The following is a 19,004-nucleotide window of genomic DNA, read 5'->3' on the forward strand; positions in this document are numbered from 1 at the left end:
TTTTTTTGAGACAAGAGTTTCACTCTCTCACCCAGGCTGGAGTCCATTGGCTCTATCTTGGCTTACTGCAACCTCCACTTCCCAGGTTCAAGCGATTCTCCTGCCTCAGCCTCCCAGGTAGCTGGGTAGCTGGGATTACAGGCACGTGCCACTACTCCCAGCTAATTTTTATAATTTTAGTAGAGACCAGGTTTCACCATGTTGACCAGGCTGGTCTCGAACTCCCGACCTCAATCATCCGCCTCAGCCTGCCAAAGAGCCGGGATTACAAGGGTGAGCCACCACACTCAGCCCTGCTTTTAGTACTTTGAAAGCCCTGCTTTTAGTACTTTATGCCATATCTACTGTATTTATTTTAACAAAGCTAAGATCAAAGATTATTTAGTGTTGTATAATAAGCAATTATTATAAAGGTTATTTAGTGTTGTCATAAGCAATTTCTCATATCATTAACACATTTTAATGGCTATGCATAAACATGAACCCAAATTTACCAGTCCCTTTTGAGCAATTAGTTGCCAATTTTCAATAAAAAAAAATAATAGGCCAGGTGCAGTGACTCATCTCTGTAATCCCAACACTTTGGGAGGCCGAGTTGGGTTGATCACCTGAGGTCAGGAGTTCGAGACCAGCCTGGCCAAAATGGTGAAACCCCATCTCTACTAAAAATACAATATTTAGCTGGGCATGGTGGCAAGCACCTGTAATCTTCAGCTGCTTGGGAGGCTGAGACAGGAGAATCATTTGAACCCGGTAGGCGGAGGTTGCAGTGAGTGGAGATCACGCCATTGTACTCCAGCCTGGGTGACAAGAGCAAAACTCTGTCTCAAAAAAAAAAACCCAAAAAACGTAATAGCAATGCCTTGAGTATCTTTCTGCATAAATCTTTGCGTTATGATTTATTTTCATTGTATAGCATTTTTGATGTAAGAGTTATTTGGTCAAATGGATTTTCATATTTAATGTCAGATTCCTTTTAAGAAAAATAGTATATCCAGTGGGTATCCATCTCAGTGTATCATCCCCAACATTGAGTATATCTTTTTTTTTTTTTTAATTTTGAGAAGGAGTCTCACTCTGTCGCCCAGGCTCAAGTGCAGTGATGCAGTCTCAGCTCACTGCAACGTCCGCCTCCTGTGTTCAAGTGATTCTCCTGCCTCAGCCTTTGGATTAGGTGGGATTACAGGCGCACGCCACCACTGCCGGCTAATTTTGGTATTTTTATTAGAGACAAGGTTTCGCCATCTGGCTGGGCTGGTCTCAAACTCCTGACCCCAGGTGATCGCCCACCTTGGCCTCCCAAAGTGCTGGGATTACAGACGTGAGCCAGTGTACCCGGCCAAGTATATCTTTTTTAAAAATTGTCTTCTGGACTAGGTGTGGTTGCTCATGCCTATAATCCCAGTACTTTGGGAGACCAAGGCAGGCGGATCACCTGAAGTCAGGAGTTTGAGACAAGCCTGGCCAACATGGTGAAACCCCTCTCTACTAAAAATGCAAAAATTCACTGGGCATGGTGCTGGGCACTTTTAATCCCAGCTACTGGGAAAGTTGAGGCAGGAGAATTGCTTGAACCCAGGAGGTAGAGGTTGCAGTGAGCCGAGATTGTGTCGCTGTACTTGAGCCTGGGCAACAGATCAAGACCCTGTCTCCAAAAAAAAAATTGTTATCTGGATAGGTTAAGTATGATATTATTATTTTATATATTATTTTAATTTAATTTTTATTTTTTGAGACAGAGTCTCAGTGTGTCACCCAGGCTGGAGTACAGTGGTGATCATAGTTCATTATATCCTCAACCTCTAGGCTCAAGTGATTCTCCATGCCTCAGCCTCCTGATTAGCTGGGACAACAGGCATGCACCACCACATCCAGCTGATTTTTTATATTTTTAGTAGAAATGGGATCTCTCTATGTTGCCCAGGCAGGTCTCTAACTCCTGGGCTCAAGCAGTCTGCTCACCTTGGCCTCCTAAAGTGCTGGGATTACAGACACCGCACCCAGCCAATGTCATTTTGGATTATATTCCTAATATTTTGGGTCTTCTCTGTGTTACTACTTTTACATTCTCTCCCTCTCTCTTTCTCTCTTTTTTTTGTTTTTTGAGACAGAATCTTGCTCTGTCACCCAGGCTGCAGTGCAGTGACATGATCACAGCTCACTGTAACTGAACTCCTGGGTTCAGGTGATCCTCCTGACTCAGACTCCCAAGTAACTAGGACTAGACAGCACTCCTGGCTGATGTTTAAAAATTTTGGTAGAAACAGGATTTTGCTGTGTTGCCCAGCCTGGTCGGTTTTTTTTGTTTTTTTTTGTTTTTTTTTTGAGATGGAGTCTCACTCAGTCGCCCAGGCTGGAGTGCAATGGCGTGATCTCTGCTCACTGCAAGCTCTGTCTCCCAGGTTCACGCCATTCTCCTGCCTCAGCCTCCCGAGTAGCTGGGACTACGAGCGCCCACCACCACGCCTGGCTCATTTTTTTGTATTTCTAGTAGAGACGGGGTTTCACTGTGTTAACCAGGATGGTCTCGATCTCCTGACCTTGTGATCCTCCTGTCTTGGCCTCCCATAGTGCTGGGATTACAGGTGTGAGCCACCGTGCCCGGCCAACCCAGCCTGGTCTTGAACTCTGGGCCTCAAGCCGTCCTCCTGCTTTGGCCTCCTAAATTGCTGGGGTTATAGGCATTAGCCAACATACCTGGTCTCTTTTTTGAGGTGTCCTTTGCCTACGTATTTTTTGCAATTTTAGTGTTTTTCTTATTAATTTGAGGTCTTAACTAAATCTCTCCAAGATACTTTTTTTTTCTCTCTCTTTTTTTTGAGATGGAGTCTTGCTGTGTCGGCCAGGCTGGAGTACAGTGGCATGATCTCAGCTGACTGCAATTTCCACCTCCTGGGTTCAAGCAGTTCTCCTGCCTCAGCCTCCCAAGTAGCTGGGATTACAAGTGTGCACCACCACGCCCGGCTAACTGTTTTGTGTTTTTAGTAGAGATGAAGTTTCACCGTGTGGGCCGGGCTGGTTTCAAACTCCTGATCTCAAGTGATCTGCCCACCTTGGCCTCCCAAAGTGCTGGGATTATAGGCGTAAGCCACCGCGCCTGGCCATACTACTTTTTTTTTAGTTTTTTGTAGACAGAATCTTGCTTTCTCACCTAGGCTAGAGTACATTGGTGCAATCACAGCTTATTGTAGCCTCGAACTCCTGGGCTCATATGATTCTCTTGCTTCGGCCTCCCAAGTATCCAGGAATATAGGCAAGCACCATCACACCTAGCTAATTTATAAATTTTTTTGTGGAGATGCTGTCTCACTATTTTGCCCAGTCTGGTTTCCAAAGCTCAGGCAATCCTCTCACCTCAGCTCCTCAAAATGTGGGGATTACAGGCATGAGTCACTGAACACAGCCCCAAATTTAAGGGATTGAATTCATTGATTCATTTTCTCTCAATTTTAAATACTACGATTTTATTTTTTTCCTTTATTTTTTTTGAGACGGAATCTTGCTCTTTTCACCCAGGCTGGAGTGCAGTGCCACTGTCTTGGCTCACTGCAACCTCCGCCTCCCAGGTTCAAGTAATTCTCATGCCTCAGCCTCCCTGAGTAGTTGGAATTACAGGTGCATGCCACCACGCCCAGGTAATTTTTGTATTTTTAGCAGAGTTAGGGTTTCACCATGTTGGCCAAGCTTGTCTTGAACTCCTGACCTCAAGTAGCTGGGATTATAGGCACGTGCCACCCATGCCCAACTAATTTTTGTATTTTTTTTTTTAGTCAAAATGGGGTTTCACCATGTTGAGCAGGCTGGTGTTGAACTCATGACCTCAAGTGACCCGCCCTCCTCGGCCTCCCAAAGTGCTGGAATTACAGGCATCTGCCACCGTGCCCAGCCACAGAAGATTAATTCAAATGTTAGCTCTGTTACTTATTATTAGGAAGGGCTAATTATTCAACTACTCTTAGTTTCAGTTTCTTCATCTATAAAATGCAAGGGTTTTTTCTAGACAGCCTATGGTCAACTCCAAAATTATATTAGGATTGAGGCATTGTTACTTCAGCATTCTTTTTTTTTCTTGTTTTTAACTTTTTTTCGTCTCGTGTAGGTGCCTTTTACCTTGTATTTGAGTATATGGACCATGACTTAATGGGACTGCTAGAATCTGGTTTGGTGCACTTTTCTGAAGACCATATCAAGTCGTTCATGAAACAGCTAATGGAAGGATTGGATTACTGTCACAAAAAGAATTTCCTGCATCGGGATATTAAGTGTTCTAACATTTTGCTGAATAACAGGTAACATAGTAACCAAATAAGATTAATCTCTTTCCTCTTTTCCTCTGACCTTTTTAGTTTCAAATGGTTAATTGGTATTATAATTAGACCTAATAGTGCAGTATTCACACACACATTGAGTTTTTAGTGATATTCCCTATGTTCAGTGTGGGAGAAACATGCCTGCTCCTTCGGCTGTTCTTGAGCCTTTCTCGGTTACCAGCTTTCTGAGTAAACATTGATGTGCAGTTGGTGATTGGCCTTTTCAGCCCAGTACTTACTCATAGGTTTTAATAGTGTAAACAAGCAGGAATTTGGTGATGAACAGGTGTTAATTCATCAGAAGTTTTTTATCATCTGCTTTCTTCTTTTCTGTTTATTTGCCTATACTGCATTGGTAATATCAGAGGTATTATGCACAGTAGGTTTTTTTTTTTTTTGAGACGGAGTTTCACTCTTGTTGTCCAGGCTGGAGTGTAGTGGCGTGATCTCAGCTCACTGCAACCTCCACTTCCCATGTTCAAGTGATTCTCCTGCCTCAGCCTCCCGAGTAGCTGGGATTACAGGCACCCGGCACCATGCTCAGCTAATTTTTGTATTTTTAGTAGAGATGGGGTTTCACTATATTGGCCAGGCTGGTCTTGAACTCCTGACCTCGTGATCCACCCGCCTTAGCCTCCTAAAGTGCTGGGATTACAGGTGTGAGCCACTGCGCCCGGCACACTAGTTTTTTTTTTGTTTTGTTTTTGAGACAGAGTCTCGCTCTGTCGCCCAGGCTGGAGTGCAGTGGCGTGGTCTCAGCTCACCGCAAGCTCTGTCTCCCGGGTTCACGCCATTCTCCTGCCTCAGCCTCCTGAGTAGCTGGGATTACAGGCACCCGCCGCCACACCCAGCTGATTTTTTGTATTTTTAGTAGAGGTGGGGTTTCACCGTGTTAGCCAGGATGGTCTTGATCTCCTGACCTTGTGATCCGCCCACCTCGGCCTCCCAAAGTGCTGGGATTACAGGTGTGAGCCACTGCGTCTGGCTCTGGCACACTAGTTTCTTTAACAGCCCTACTTGCTGAGGAATAAAGAACAAATCTGGTACCATTTAAATCGGGCAAGTATTTAGTTCTTTAGGTAATTAGGTTGTTTACCTCTATTTTTGTCTGATTGACTCATTGTTTTAAACATTTCGGTTCAGTTTTATCTGGGGCAGACATTATATAGGAAAAAAGAAAGATTATGACACATTTCCTCTCTTTATGGTGTAGAATAACCAATCTTGCATGGTTTCCTGGGACTTTCCAGATTTTAGCTCTAAAAGGCTCACATGAGACGATTGAACACTGGAACTCAAAACTTTTGCAGGAGAAATAAATTACTCAGTTCAGTAAACTTTTATTAAGCTCAATTATTTTTTTCCCTTTGAATTTGAGAGTATCTGGAAAGATGTAGCCTTGAGGAATGAATAAGAATTTATCTGAAAAACTGATAGTGGGTGATCAAATTTCTAGGCAGAAGAAGCTGCATGCCACAAAAGCACATAAACATGAAAATAACATGTTATGTCTGGAAACCTGTAAACAGGTCAGTATTTCTAGAGTAAGAAAAGGGAAGCACATAACGGCCAAGAGATGAAGCTGGATAGTTACATAGAGCGCATTTATGGATCTTGTATGCCCCACTTAGGAACTTAAACTTTATCTGTATTTGACAAGGATCAGCATAACTTGAACCCAGGAGGTGGAGGTTGCAGTGAGGTGAGATCAATCCAGCCTGGGCGACAGAGCGAGACTCCATCTCAAAAAAAGAAATAATCTTAGTCTGAGTCTAATCACTCTGTCGCCCAGGCTGGAGTTCAATGGCAGGATCTCACTGCAACCTCCAACTCCTGGATTCAGGCGATGCTCCTGCCTCAGCCTCCTTTGTAGCTGGGATTACAAGTGTCCGCCACCATGCCCAGCTAATTTTTCTTTTTTTAGTAGAGATTGGCCAGGCTGGACTTGAACTCCTGACCTCAAGTATCTGCCCGCCTTGGCCTCCCAAGGTGCTGGTATTACAGGCGTGAGCCACTGCGTCCGGTCAAAAGCGTATTTATGTTGCTTTCTCTGACTCATAATTCCTAGTAAAGTTGGAGGTTGGTGACTCTCCATCTATAGTAAATAATGCATTAAGAACTTCTGGCCTATATTATAGTATACTTTCTGCTGTTCCCTTTACTCCTCCATGAGGAGATGTCTCAAAGCAGGGAATAATTGCAGCTCCGTTTGGTGTCCTTTCTGGTGGGTAAGGCCCCTTTTGCTTCCTGACTTTCCAGAGTCAGAAAGCTGATGAGGTCCCAGACTAAATTGAATTTCCTCCTCAGGTTGCTAAGCAGGATACAGGAATCCCATGGTCTAGCCTGATCCATCCAGCCTCTTCCCTTACCCACTTAGCTGTGTCTACTCAGACCTCTGGGTGAGACGGCCTGGAGAAAACGGTGAAGGGTTGTCAGCTGGGCAAGGAAGAGAGAGAACAGTTGGCAAGAGGTAGAGAGAAGAACAGAGTTGGATTCCTTGATGTTCATTATATTTTAATTACAAAGTATAAATGAGACCAAATCATTTTGTATAGAAGAGAGAGGCAGTCAGTCTTCTGTTTTGGAAAGGTCGCCAAATTATCACTTTATGCTCATAAACTGGAGGCAGAGAGAGACCCTCTTAAGAACTTTGTAAGAAATGGTCAGTGCTTGACATAACCCAGACACTACTAGTAGGGATGGACTCAGTAGATCTGTAGACTTTGGTTGAATGAGTGAATGGTAGATAGTGAATTAGAGAAAGTAAGACCACTCAGAAGTTTCTGGCTTGAAAAACTATCTAGATGGGTGGCACTACTAGCCAATACAAGGAAGACAGAAGAGTAGGATGGATGGGGTAACAGGCAAATCTCTTTTGGATATGTCTTTTATATATCCAGGGTAGTGATATTTAATAGCACACGGTCATTTGGGAATTCCAAACTACCAGTACAGATTTGGTAGTTACCAAGCATAGAAAATATATCAGAAATGTCACCCAAGAGAAATTGTCAGAGAGATAGGAAGAAAATAAGGAAAATATGAATGCAAGATAGGCAAGTTTAAGAAGGGAGTGATCATTGATGTCAGATGATGCAGGCAAATTATAAGAGAATCTGAAAATTAAAAGGTCAGTAGTGATATTAGTATGGAGTAAGGGGATGAGTAGCACAATTAATGGGAAGGTAGTGATAGGGGGTGTCTTTAATTTTTAATTTTAAGGACGGCAGATATTTGAATACATTTAAATGCTAAGGGGAGGCCAATGTGGTGGCTCACATGTGAAATCTTAACACTTTGGGAGGCTGAGCTGGGCAGGTCACTTGATGCTAGGAGTTCGAGACCAGCCTGGCCAACATAGCAAAACTCTGTCTCTACTAAAAGTACAAAAATTAGCTGAGCTTGGTGGTGCATGCCTCTAATCCCGTCCCAGGCCCAGGAGGCCAAGGCATGAGAATTGCTTGAACCTGGGACGCAGAGATTGCACCACTGCACTCCAGCCTGGGTGACAGAGCAAGACCCTGTCTCAAAAAAAAAAAAAAAAAAAAAATGCTAAGGAGAGAGAAAATCTATACAAAGGGAGCAGTTAAAGATTTGGGGGCTGGGCACAGTGGCTCACGCCTGTAATCCCAGCACTTTGGGAGGCCGAGGTGGGCGGATCACGAGATCAGGAGATCGAGATCATCTTGCCCAACATGGTAAAGCCCTGTCTCTACTAAAATACAAAAAATTAGCTGGGTGTGGTGGCACGTGACTGTAATCCCAGCTACTTGGGAGGCTGAGGCAGGAGAATCACTTGAACCTGGGAGACGGAGGTTGCAGTGAGTTGAGATTGCGCCACTGCACTCTAGCCTGGCAACAGAGCAAGACTCTGTCTCGGAAAAAAAAAAAAGGCCGGGTGTGGTGGCTCACGCCTGTAATCCCAGCACTTTGGGAGGCCGAGGCGGGCGGATCACAAGGTCAAGAGATCGAGACCATCCTGGCCAATATGGTGAAACCCCGTCACTACTGAAAATACAAAAACTAACTGGATATGGAGGCACATGCCTGTAGTCCCAGCTACTCAGGAGGTTGAGGCAGGAGAATCGTTTGAACCCGGGAGGCGGAGGTTGCAGTGAGCTGAGATCGCGCCACGGCACTCCACCCTGGTGACAGAGCGAGATTCCGTCTCAAAAAAAATAAAAAAATAAAAAATAAAAAAGATTTGGCAAAGAACCAAAATAATTTAAAGGAGCAAGGTTCTAGAATAGATGGGATCGAGGCCACAGGTGGAGGGATTGATTATCCTTGGTCAAGAAAAGAGATTGACATACTTTTTATGTGTCGTTGAACCTTGAACAACATGGGTTTCAACTGTGGCATGTCCACTTATACACAGATTTTTATCCAACCAAAGACGAATAAAAAACAATGTTTGCAGTATATGAAACTTGTGTATATGGAGTACCAGTGTTTCATATATGCTGGTTCTGTAAAGCCTACTGCAGGACTTGAGTTTGCTTGAATTTTGGTATATATGGGAGTCTTAGAACCAATCCCATAGATATACTGAGGGATACCTGTAATTAAAAGGAAAGAGGAAAGTAAGATTATAGATGGAAGTAAGTTTACTGGAAAAAGGTAGGATGTTAAGTACCTCTCACCTAATGACTTTAATTTTTTCACTGAAGAAGATCATTTATTAAGTAAGTGTAAGAGGGTAGGGGATGGATTAGAGCATTAAGGAGAATGCCAAAGGTCTCTAATGACAGCCTTACTGAATGGAAGTTGCGGATTACAGGCAAGTAAAAGGACTAATCAGTAGCATTCAGGAATTAACAGAGAGAGGAAAATCACACATTTTGCAGTGGCACCATACAATATGATTTTATAATTTTTTATTTTTATTTTTTTTGAGATGGAGTCTCACTCTGTCACCCAGGCTGGAGTGCAGTGGCGCTATCTCGGCTCACTGCAACCTCTGCCTCCCGGGTTCAAGCAGTTCTCCTGCCTCCGTCTCCCGAGTAGTTGGGACTACAGGCGCATGCCACCACACCTGGCTAATTTTTGTATTTTTAGAGATGGGGTTTCACCATGTTGGCCAAGCTAGGTCTCAAACCTCTGACCTCAAGTGATCCACCCACACCCACCTCAGCCTCCTAAAGTGCTAGGATTACAGGTGTGAGCCACCACGCCCAGCCAATTATGTGATTTTTATTCTTCGCACTTGTGTTCAGCTCTCTAGGTAGAGCGGAAAAGGCAGATTTTCTAATGATCCAGAATTAGGGACTTATGGATTAGCTATATCACAAGCTAAGGGAACCAGGAAGACAGTAGTTTGGTTAATTAACCAAGGGGTCCAGGCAGGCAAGGGAAGGAAGTATTATGTGAGAGAGGGCTGAACTGGGAGGGAGTGGAGGCACTGTGTACTTGAAGGTCTTGTCAAAAGGCAAAAATGTTAAACCATGGTCTCAGAAAGAATTCTCCACATATTTCTGTATTCATCTTATTCCTTTGAGACAGGACATAAACAGTATGATGGCACTTCTTTTGTATTTTATTTTATTTTATTTATTTATTTATTTTATATTTTATTTTTTGAGATGGAGTCTCGCCGTGTCACCTAGGCTGGAGTGCAGTGGCACAATCTCGGCTCACTGCAACCTCGGCCTCCCACGTTCAAGCGATTCTCCTGCCTCAGCCTCCCAAGTGTCTAGGACTATAGGTGTCCGACGCCACGCCCATCTGATGTTTGTATTTTTAGTAGAGACGGGGTTTCACCTGGTTTCACCAGGCTGGTTTCAAACTCCTGACTTAAATGATCCGCCTGCCTCGGTCTCCCAAAGTGTTGGGACTACAGGCGTGAGCCACTGCACCCAGCCTGTTCTATTTTATATTGCAAAAAGTTACCAATACTTCCACACTTCATACTGAGTCACCTTAATGGTTTAGTTGGAAGGAAAAGCAGGAGTCAGTAAAAGTGCTATCAGCGGCCTGGCTTGGTGGCTCATGCCTGTAATCCCAGCACTTTGGGAGGCCAAGGCAGGTGGATCACCTGAGGTAGGGAGTTCAAGACCAGCCTGACCAACATGGAGAAACGCCATCTCTACTAAAAATACAAAATTAGCCATGAGTGATGGTGCATGCCTATAATCCCAGCCACTCGGGAGGCAGAGGTTGCAAGTGAGCCGAGATAGCGCCATTGCACTCCAGCCTGGGTAACAAGAGTGAAACTCAATCTTTTTGGGGAAAAAAAAAAAAAAAAAAGTGCTATCAACAGGTTCTATAGCAGACTAAATTCATTTAATAAACATTTATTTAGTACCTAGTATGAGCCAGGCAGGAAATATGTTAGATGCTGGTGATATTCAGGTCTACCCTGATTTCTGTAACTATATATCCATTTCTATTTTAACTTTCAGTCATACTATGTGCCTTGAATCTTGAATCGTCTCAGGCTTTCAGAGTAAGGATACCAAGTAATTTGAGGATCATCTTTATCTCAATATAAGTTAACTGTTTCTTTCTGCTTTTCTCACAATTTGCTTATAAATTGAACTTAACGTAATGGTGTTTGGGGCAAATGGATAAGGTACCTTTAACTTGACTAGGAATAAGCATTGATTTAATGTAGAAGTTTGTTGCTGGTAGTTACCTTGTTTTAATATTGTCCCATGTTCATATTTTGGGGAGCACCTCTTGGCCTTTTTTCTGTACTACATATTCAGTATCCCCTGTACTTGAGATGAAAATTCTTTTGGATTTCAGATTTTTGTAGATTTTGGAATATTTACATTATATTTACTGGTTCTGAACATCCCAAATCTGAAATGTTCCAGTGAGTATATCCTTTGAGTATCATGTTGGCACTCAAAAAGTTTCAGATTTTGCTTCAGACAGAGACGGGGAAAAGGTTCTGAAAATTTTTGGATTTCAGATTTTTGGATTTGGATGCGCAATCTGTATCTCATTTTTTTGCCTGATCTGAGCTATTAGACACCTACATTGGCTTCCTGTAAGAGAGCGAGCTGGCTTTTCTTGCCCTAAGAGGTAGCAAGGCTGTAAATATGACTAAAGAGGTTACAGGAATTTAGATAATGATCATAATCCAAAGTAGTCAATAAATAGTTGTTGGGTTTTTTTGCGTTGTCCACCCCCTCCAATGAATAAAGAGTTTTAAAATAGATTCCCAACATTTTGCCTTGCAGTTTTCAAAATTATTCCTTCATGCAGGAGGAGAGAGAGCATCAGGAAAAATAACTAATGCTTGTTGGGCTTAATACTTTGGTGATGGGTCAAGAGGTGCAGCACACCACCATGGCACACATTTACCTGTGTAACAAACCTGCACGTGTACCCTGGAACTTAAAAAAAACAGAATTCCTTTATATCACTGTCAAGGATAGAATATTGAGCAGAGGCCAGTCATGGTGGCCCGTGCCTGTACTTCCAGCTCTTTGGGAGGCTGAGGAGGGAGGATCACTTGAGCACAGGAATTTAAGACCAGTCTGGGCAACACAGGGGAACTCTGTCTCTACAAAAAAATAAAATAATTAGCTGAGCATATTGGTGCATGCCTGTAGTCCCAGCTACTCGGGAGGCTGAGGCTAGAGAATCACTTGAACCCGGGAGATCATCAAGGCTGCAGTGAGCCACGGTTGCACCACTGCACTCCAGCGTGGGTGATAGAGTGAGACTCTGTCTCCAAAAAAAAAAAAAAAAAGAAACATTACTGAGCAGAGTGAAACATGGTTGGGATCTCCTTGAAGTGATTCTCAAAGCCTGATTCTCAGGCCAGCTGCATTGGCATCACATATGGGCCTGCTAGAAATGCAGATTCATGAGCCACGTTCTACTGAGTCAGCATCTCTAAGAATGGGGCCCAGGAAACTGGGTTTCTTTGCTTGTTTTTTCAGAGATAGGGTCTTGCTCTGTTGCCTAGGCTAGAGTGCAGTGGCCTCCCAAAGTTCTGGGATTACAGGTGTGAGCCACCATGCCCAGTCTGTTTGCCCTCTTAAATCTTTCTCAATCTAGAACAGCTCATTTCTTTTTTTCCCAACAATAAGTATTTAATCTAGCAGGTTCTAGGTACTGTTGTTTACCATGAAATAAACTTAGCTAAGGAGTCAAATTCAGAAAATGTAATAGTAGTTTGTTTTTTTTTTAAAGCCTACAGCATTATAATTGAACTAGTCAAAAAAGGTTTTTGTCTTTTTTTTTCTTTTTCTTTTTTTTTTTTTGAGACGGAGTCTCGCTCTGTCCTCTGGGCTGGAGTGCAGTGGCTGGATCTCAGCTCACTGCAAGCTCCGCCTCCCGGGTTTACGCCATTCTCCTGCCTCAGCCTCCTGAGTAACTGGAACTACAGGCACCTGCCACATCGCCCGGCTAGTTTTTTTGTATTTTTTTAGTAGAGACGGGGTTTCACCGTGTTAGCCAGGATGGTCTCGATCTCCTGACCTCGTGATCCGCCCGTCTCGGCCTCCCAAAGTGCTGGGATTACAGGCTTGAGCCACCGCGCCTGGCCTGTATGAAATTTTTAAAAAAGAAAGAGAAAAGAGTAGAACGAAGAGAGCAGAAGTTAAAGTTTATTTTTGTAATTCCTTTAGCTCCTAACTTGGCGCATGACTTTTCAGGTGTATTTTGGAGGCCACAACTATTGCTTATGAAAATAATTGTTTTTTGTTTTACAGTGGGCAAATCAAACTAGCAGATTTTGGACTTGCTCGGCTCTATAACTCTGAAGAGAGGTAAGGCATTAATAAAATTACATATGGGAAATAAGGTTTGTTTTTTTGAGGCAGGGTCTTACTCTGTTGCTCAGGCTGGAGTGCATGGCTTGATCTCAGCTCACTGCAGCCTCAACCTCTGTGGGCTCAGGTGATTCTCCCACCCTAATCTCACAAGTAGCTGGGACCATAGGTGGGTACCATCACACCTGGCTAATTTTTGTATTTTTAGTAGAGAAAGGGTTTTGCTATGTTGCCCAGGGTAGTATTGAACTCCTGGGCTCAAGCTATCTACCTGCCTCAGCCTCCCAAAGTGCTGGGATTATAGACATGAGCCACCGCAACCAGCCAATAATTTTTTTTTTTTTTTTTTTTTTTGAGAAAGTCTTGCTTAGTCGCCCAGACCAGCAGTGCAGTGGTCATCTCGGCTCACTGCAAGCTCTGCCTCCCAGGTCAGCCCATTCTCCCTGGCTCAGCCTCCCGAGTAGCTTGGGACTTACAAGGCGCCCGCCACCATGCCCTGGCTACATTTTTTGTGTTTTAGAGGAAGGGTTTCACCATGGTTGCCAGGATGTCTCGATCTCCTGACCTCATGATCTACCCACTTGGCCTCCCAGAGTACTAGGGATTACAGGCATGCCACTTGCTGGCCTTTTCTTTTTGTTTTTTTTTTTTTTTGAGACGAGTCTACTCTGTCACTGGTGTAGTAGAGATAGAGACATGATTCCACTCACTGAACCTCCACCTCTCAGGTCAAGAATTCTCCTGTCTCAGCCTCCCGAGTAGCTGGGATTACCAGGTGCCACCCTTTCCCAGCTAATTTTTGTATTTTTTGTAGGACGGGGTTCACCATGTTGGCCAGGCTGGTCTCAACTCCTGACCTCGTCGATTTCATCTGCCTCATGCTTCTCAAAGTGTGGGTACAGGCATGAGCACTGCACCCAGCTAAATCTTTTTTTATTCCGGATATTCTGTATTCTGGGCAAGTTGCCAACTGTTAGGTTCCCTTATTATCTGCAGGTTGGTCACTTAGATTTTAGGCAGCAAATTTATCTAATTCTTGCAATCTCCTGCTGGAATAAATAAAAGTTAGAATGGAAGTTATTTATTTCTCTCTCTTTTCTCTTCTCTTCCTTTTTCTTTTTCTTTCCCGGAGACTTTGGCCATTGTTGCCCAGGCTGGAGTGTAATGGCACGATCTTGGATTCACTGGAACCTCTGCTTCCGGTTCAAGCAATTTCCCCTTCCTCAGCTCCCAACTAACTGGGCATTACAGCCTGCACCACCCACGCTGGCTAATTTGTATTTTTAGTGGGGAGACGGGTTTTTCCTTGGTTGTCACGCTGCTCTCGGAATTCAACCTTAGGTGATCATCCCACTCGGCCTCCCAAATGTGCTGGGAACAGGGTGAGCCACCGCGGCCTTGGCTTTTTCCTTTTCTTTTAATAGGCAGGCGGCGGTGGCTCACGCCTTGTCATCCCAGGCACTTTGGGAGGCCCAGCGGTGGGTGGATCACCTGAGGTCAGGAGATCAAGGGACCATCCCTGGTCACAGGGTGGAACTCCGGTCTCTACTAAAAATCAAAAAATGAGCGGTATATGGTGGTGGGTGCTGTAGTCCCAGCTACTCGGGAGGCTGAGGCAGGAGATGGCATGAACCCGGGATGCAGAGTTTGAATAGCGGAGATGGTACACTGCTCCAGCCTGGGGGACAGAGCAAGACTTCGTCTCAAAAAAAAAAAAAAAAAAAAAAATAGAGGTGAGATCTTGCAATGTTGACCAGGCTGGTCTTGAACTGGCCTCAAATGATTCTCCCCTATAGGCCTCCCAAAGTGTTGGGATTATAGGCATGAGCCACCATGCTAGGCCTGGAAGTTACTTCTTTTTTTTTTTTTTGAGACGGAGTCTTCCTCTGTCACCCAGGCTGGAGTGCAGTGGTGTGATCTCAGCTCACTGCAAGCTCTGCCTCCCGGGTTCACGCCATTCTCCTGCCTCAGCCTCCCAAGTAACTGGGACTACAGGTGCCCGCCACTGCACCCGGCTAGTTTTTTTGTATTTTTAGTAGAGACGGGGTTTCACCGTGGTCTCGATCTCCTGACCTTGTGATCCACCCACCTCGGCCTCCCAAAGTGCTGGGATTACAGGTGTGAGCCACCACACCCAGCCTGGAAGTTATTTCTTCATCTCCCACTTCTGACCAGTTTACTTTTGGAGTGTCAGGTTGCTATGGATTTGTTTTTCAGTCTCATCTTCATTTGGCACCTATTTCTATTTGCATTTAGTTATATGAATATTTTTCATCAGAAGCCATTGTAAGTTTATGTCATGGTTGTTTTTTATATTTCAGTCGCCCTTACACAAACAAAGTCATTACTCTGTGGTACCGACCTCCAGAACTACTGCTAGGAGAGGAACGTTACACACCAGCCATAGATGTTTGGAGCTGTGGGTAAGGTTCTGTTAAGTTTTTCTCTTGTCTGTAACTTACGTATTGTTGACTTGTACTTTGTTTTCTCTGTACACTGGCTTTTTAGAGCTCTTATGGCGATAAACTTTTGGCCAGATTTCTGGGGAATCTGTTGAATATTTCTTAATGTCAGAGACCCTTTTTTTAAAAAACAGATTTCTTCTTTTTTTTGTTTAAACTTTGTTTGAATTGATATCTTATTTGGAAATAAGATATCCAATAAGGTTCATAGATTGCAATTGATTACATCAAATCTTTTAATTTTACATTCCCCTTCTATGTTACCTAATTTTGATTTATTTTGTTTCCTTATAATTTCCTTAGAAGAAACTATTTCACTTGTCCTATCCAGCCTTTTGTAGTCTGGATTTCAGAGATTGTATCCTTGTGATGATACATATATATTTTAGCATGATTTTTTATCTTTTTTTTTTTTTTTTTTTTTGAGAAGGAGTCTCACTCTCTTGCCCAGGCTGGAGTGCAGTGGCGCGATCTCCACTCACTGCAAGCTCCACCACCTCCTGGGTTCACGCCATTCTCCCACCTCAGCCTCCCTAGAAGTTGGGACTACAGGCGCCTGCCACCACGCCCGGCTAATTTTTTTGTATTTTTAGTAGAGATGGGGTTTCACCGTATTCGCCAGGATGGTCTCGATCTCCTGACCTCGTGATCCGCCTGCTTCGGCCTCCCAAAGTGCTGGGATTACAGGCGTGAGCCACCGCGCCCAGCCGATTTTTTATCTTTTTATTGTTTGAGACCGAGTCTTTCTATGTTGCCTATTCTCGAGTCCAGTGGCTGTTCATAACCATGATCATAGCACGCTATATCCTTGAACTCCTGGGCTCAAGCAGTCCTCCTGCCTCAGCCTCCTGAATAGCTGTGACTACAGGCGCATGTTGCCGTACCCAGCTTATCTTTTTTACTTTTCACAAATTGTAAATGGATTAAAGGTTGATTCCTCACCACCCACCCAGGGTCAGGGTAGTAAACCCTGAAACTACTTTACAGTTGGTTTTGAATACTTCTAACAAAAGTTGTATAATCAGTGGTACATCAGAGTTGGGAGGTGGGGAGCAGTGGGAGCCTCTGCCCAGAGTACAAGCGGTAAATGAGTATGTTGTCTGTGGAAGATTTTGAAACAACAGAACAAAACAATCCAGTACAAACTAGTCAGCTTTTTATTATGGCCTTGTGAGGGCAGTTCTAAATGAGCAGATTTATACACACACACCACTTTACATAATAGTGATAGTCTTTTTTTGGGATGTTATCAGTTACTTGGCCATTGCCCACATCTGTTAATTCATTTGTGGTTATTTTATGATGGTCACATTCTAGTTATATCATTTCTTATTGGAATGCTTTATATCATCCCATCTGTTTGGCTGAACTCAGGTCTAAATAATATAGAAAAGGTAGGATGAAGGTTAATTCTTTCATTTTATTTAACAGTTTTCAAAATAATGAAGTAGTTTCCTAGTATCCTTCAAAGATGACCAATGAAAAATGTTTTTGTTTTTTGGTTTTATTATGAACTCGCGGATTTAAACTTACTTGATGTATTTTAATCCATTGTGGTTATTATCCTTATTCTTGTTCAAACTGTGCAGTCTTTAGCCATTGGGAGCTTATTCAGGCTATATTTTGAGTCCTTTTGACACACCGTAGGTGTTATAGTAGAAAACATCTTGTTTTTGGTTCTAAGCTTGTCCTGTTTATTTCCTGTCCCAGAACTGGAATCAGCCATTTCTCTAAGTAGTCTTAGTTCCTTTTAGTGGAAAATTATATTTAGAAACTACAGTTTGTGTGTTGGGGCATGGATGTTTTAAATGGGCCATGTTTGTTAATTGTATCTTATGTTGTATGATTTATGCCCACTCACACACTGTCCTTGACCTTTATACTTTACAATTCTAACATATATACTTCCCAGTGGAGCAGATCACTTCTTTCCATTCTTTTCCTTCCTCTAGTAATGTCAGTCTTTAAGAGGAGCACTACAGGGGTTTTATTTTAAAATTCAACAGAATGGTGGAGAAAGAGCATAATTTCTGTAGTAGCCTACCCAAATCAAATAAAGCTTTAGTTAAATTTTACTGACTCAAGCTGGATGTGTTTTTGTTCTGGACTATTTGCTTTAACAGTATTAGCATTTAAATTGTCACAACCAGGCTCTAAAGTTAACGCCCCATTAAGATGCATGGGGAAAGTTCATAGCTCTGTTTGGTACTATTATTTCAGTCTGTGCAGCCTGCCACCTCAGTGCAGTAGCAAAGTGTTGATTACATAATGAAGATGTCTTCCCACCAAAGGACTGGAAACCAAAAGAAAATAAAACAGAAAAACACAATTGGAAATTAAAACTACAGAAAGTTAGACATTCTTCAAAGCCCAGTGGCTCATTAAATTAAGATTTTGTTTGAGTTTTGATGTGAACTTACTACTTTGGTGATCCATGGTAGTCTCTCTGAAGATATTTTTATGGAATTTTTTATAGAGAATTGGTATGACAGTTTAGTGTGCAAATTAGAATCAAGAGGAGGAACTAGAAAGACTAGTACAGCAAATTATGTTGGGAATCTGAAAACCTAGTGGTTTTTTTTTCTTTTTTCTTTTTTAAATGTCTGATTTTACCCGCTGTGACGACAACACCACACTTAGAACTTGATGTAGCAGTTAATGTTGAAAGCAGAATTAAATATTACTTTTCTTTAATTTTTATAGAGTTGGGATCTCACTGTGTTGCCCAGCCTGGTCTCACATCCCTGGGCTCAAGCAGTCCTCCCACATCGGCCTCCCCAAGTGCCAGGATTACAGGCATCAGCCACTGGGCCCGGCCTAAATTTTACTTTTACTTTTCCATCTCTGAATAGGGTTTGAGAGAATGCAGGAAGTAAGAATTTATCTTTAAAGGTGTTTTAACATAATTTGTTTAAAGGTCCAAATTCTTTTTTATTTTATTATTATTATTTTTTGAGACGGAGTCTCGCTCTGTTGCCCAGGCTGGAGTGCAGTGGCCGGATCTCAGCTCACTGCAAGCTCTGCCTCCCGGGTTACGCCATTCTCCTGCCTCAGCATCCCGAGTAGCTGGGACTACAGGCGTCCGCCACCTCGCCCGGCTAGTTTTTTTTATTTTTTAGTAGAGACGGGGTTTCACCATGTTAGCCAGGATGGTGTCGATCTCCTGACCTCATGATTCGCCTGTCTCGGCCTCCCAAAGTGCTGGGATTACAGGCTTGAGCCACCGTGCCCGGCCTAAAGATCCAAATTCTAATAGAAAAGTACCACTTAAAAAGCTAGGTTTGTTTTGCTTTCTCAAATTAAGTCAAACTAAAGAATTTCAAAGTGGCCGGGCGCGGTGGCTCAAGCCTGTAATCCCAGCACTTTGGGAGGCCGAGATGGGCGGATCACGAGGTCAGGAGATGGAGACCATCCTGGCTAACACGGTGAAACCCCGTCTCTACTAAAAAATACAAAAAACTAGCCGGGCGAGGTGGCGGCCGCCTGTAGTCCCAGCTACTCGG

General features: G+C 43.3%; 1 protein-coding gene across 1 annotated transcript in view; it reads left to right on the top strand.

Annotated features, from left to right (window-relative positions):
- CDK12 (cyclin dependent kinase 12) overlaps nucleotides 1-19,004 on the top strand; it is an 80,362-nt gene that overhangs the window by 35,683 nt on the left and 25,675 nt on the right. Inside the window, 3 exon segments of the mRNA XM_017869236.1 lie at nucleotides 4,100-4,289; nucleotides 12,980-13,036; nucleotides 15,361-15,462. Of these exon segments, the coding sequence (XP_017724725.1) occupies nucleotides 4,100-4,289; nucleotides 12,980-13,036; nucleotides 15,361-15,462 (349 nt within the window).

Source organism: Rhinopithecus bieti, unplaced genomic scaffold (genome assembly GCF_001698545.2).
Source record: "Rhinopithecus bieti isolate Rb0 unplaced genomic scaffold, ASM169854v2 scaffold_5019, whole genome shotgun sequence".
Classification (NCBI taxonomy): Eukaryota; Metazoa; Chordata; class Mammalia; order Primates; family Cercopithecidae; genus Rhinopithecus; species Rhinopithecus bieti.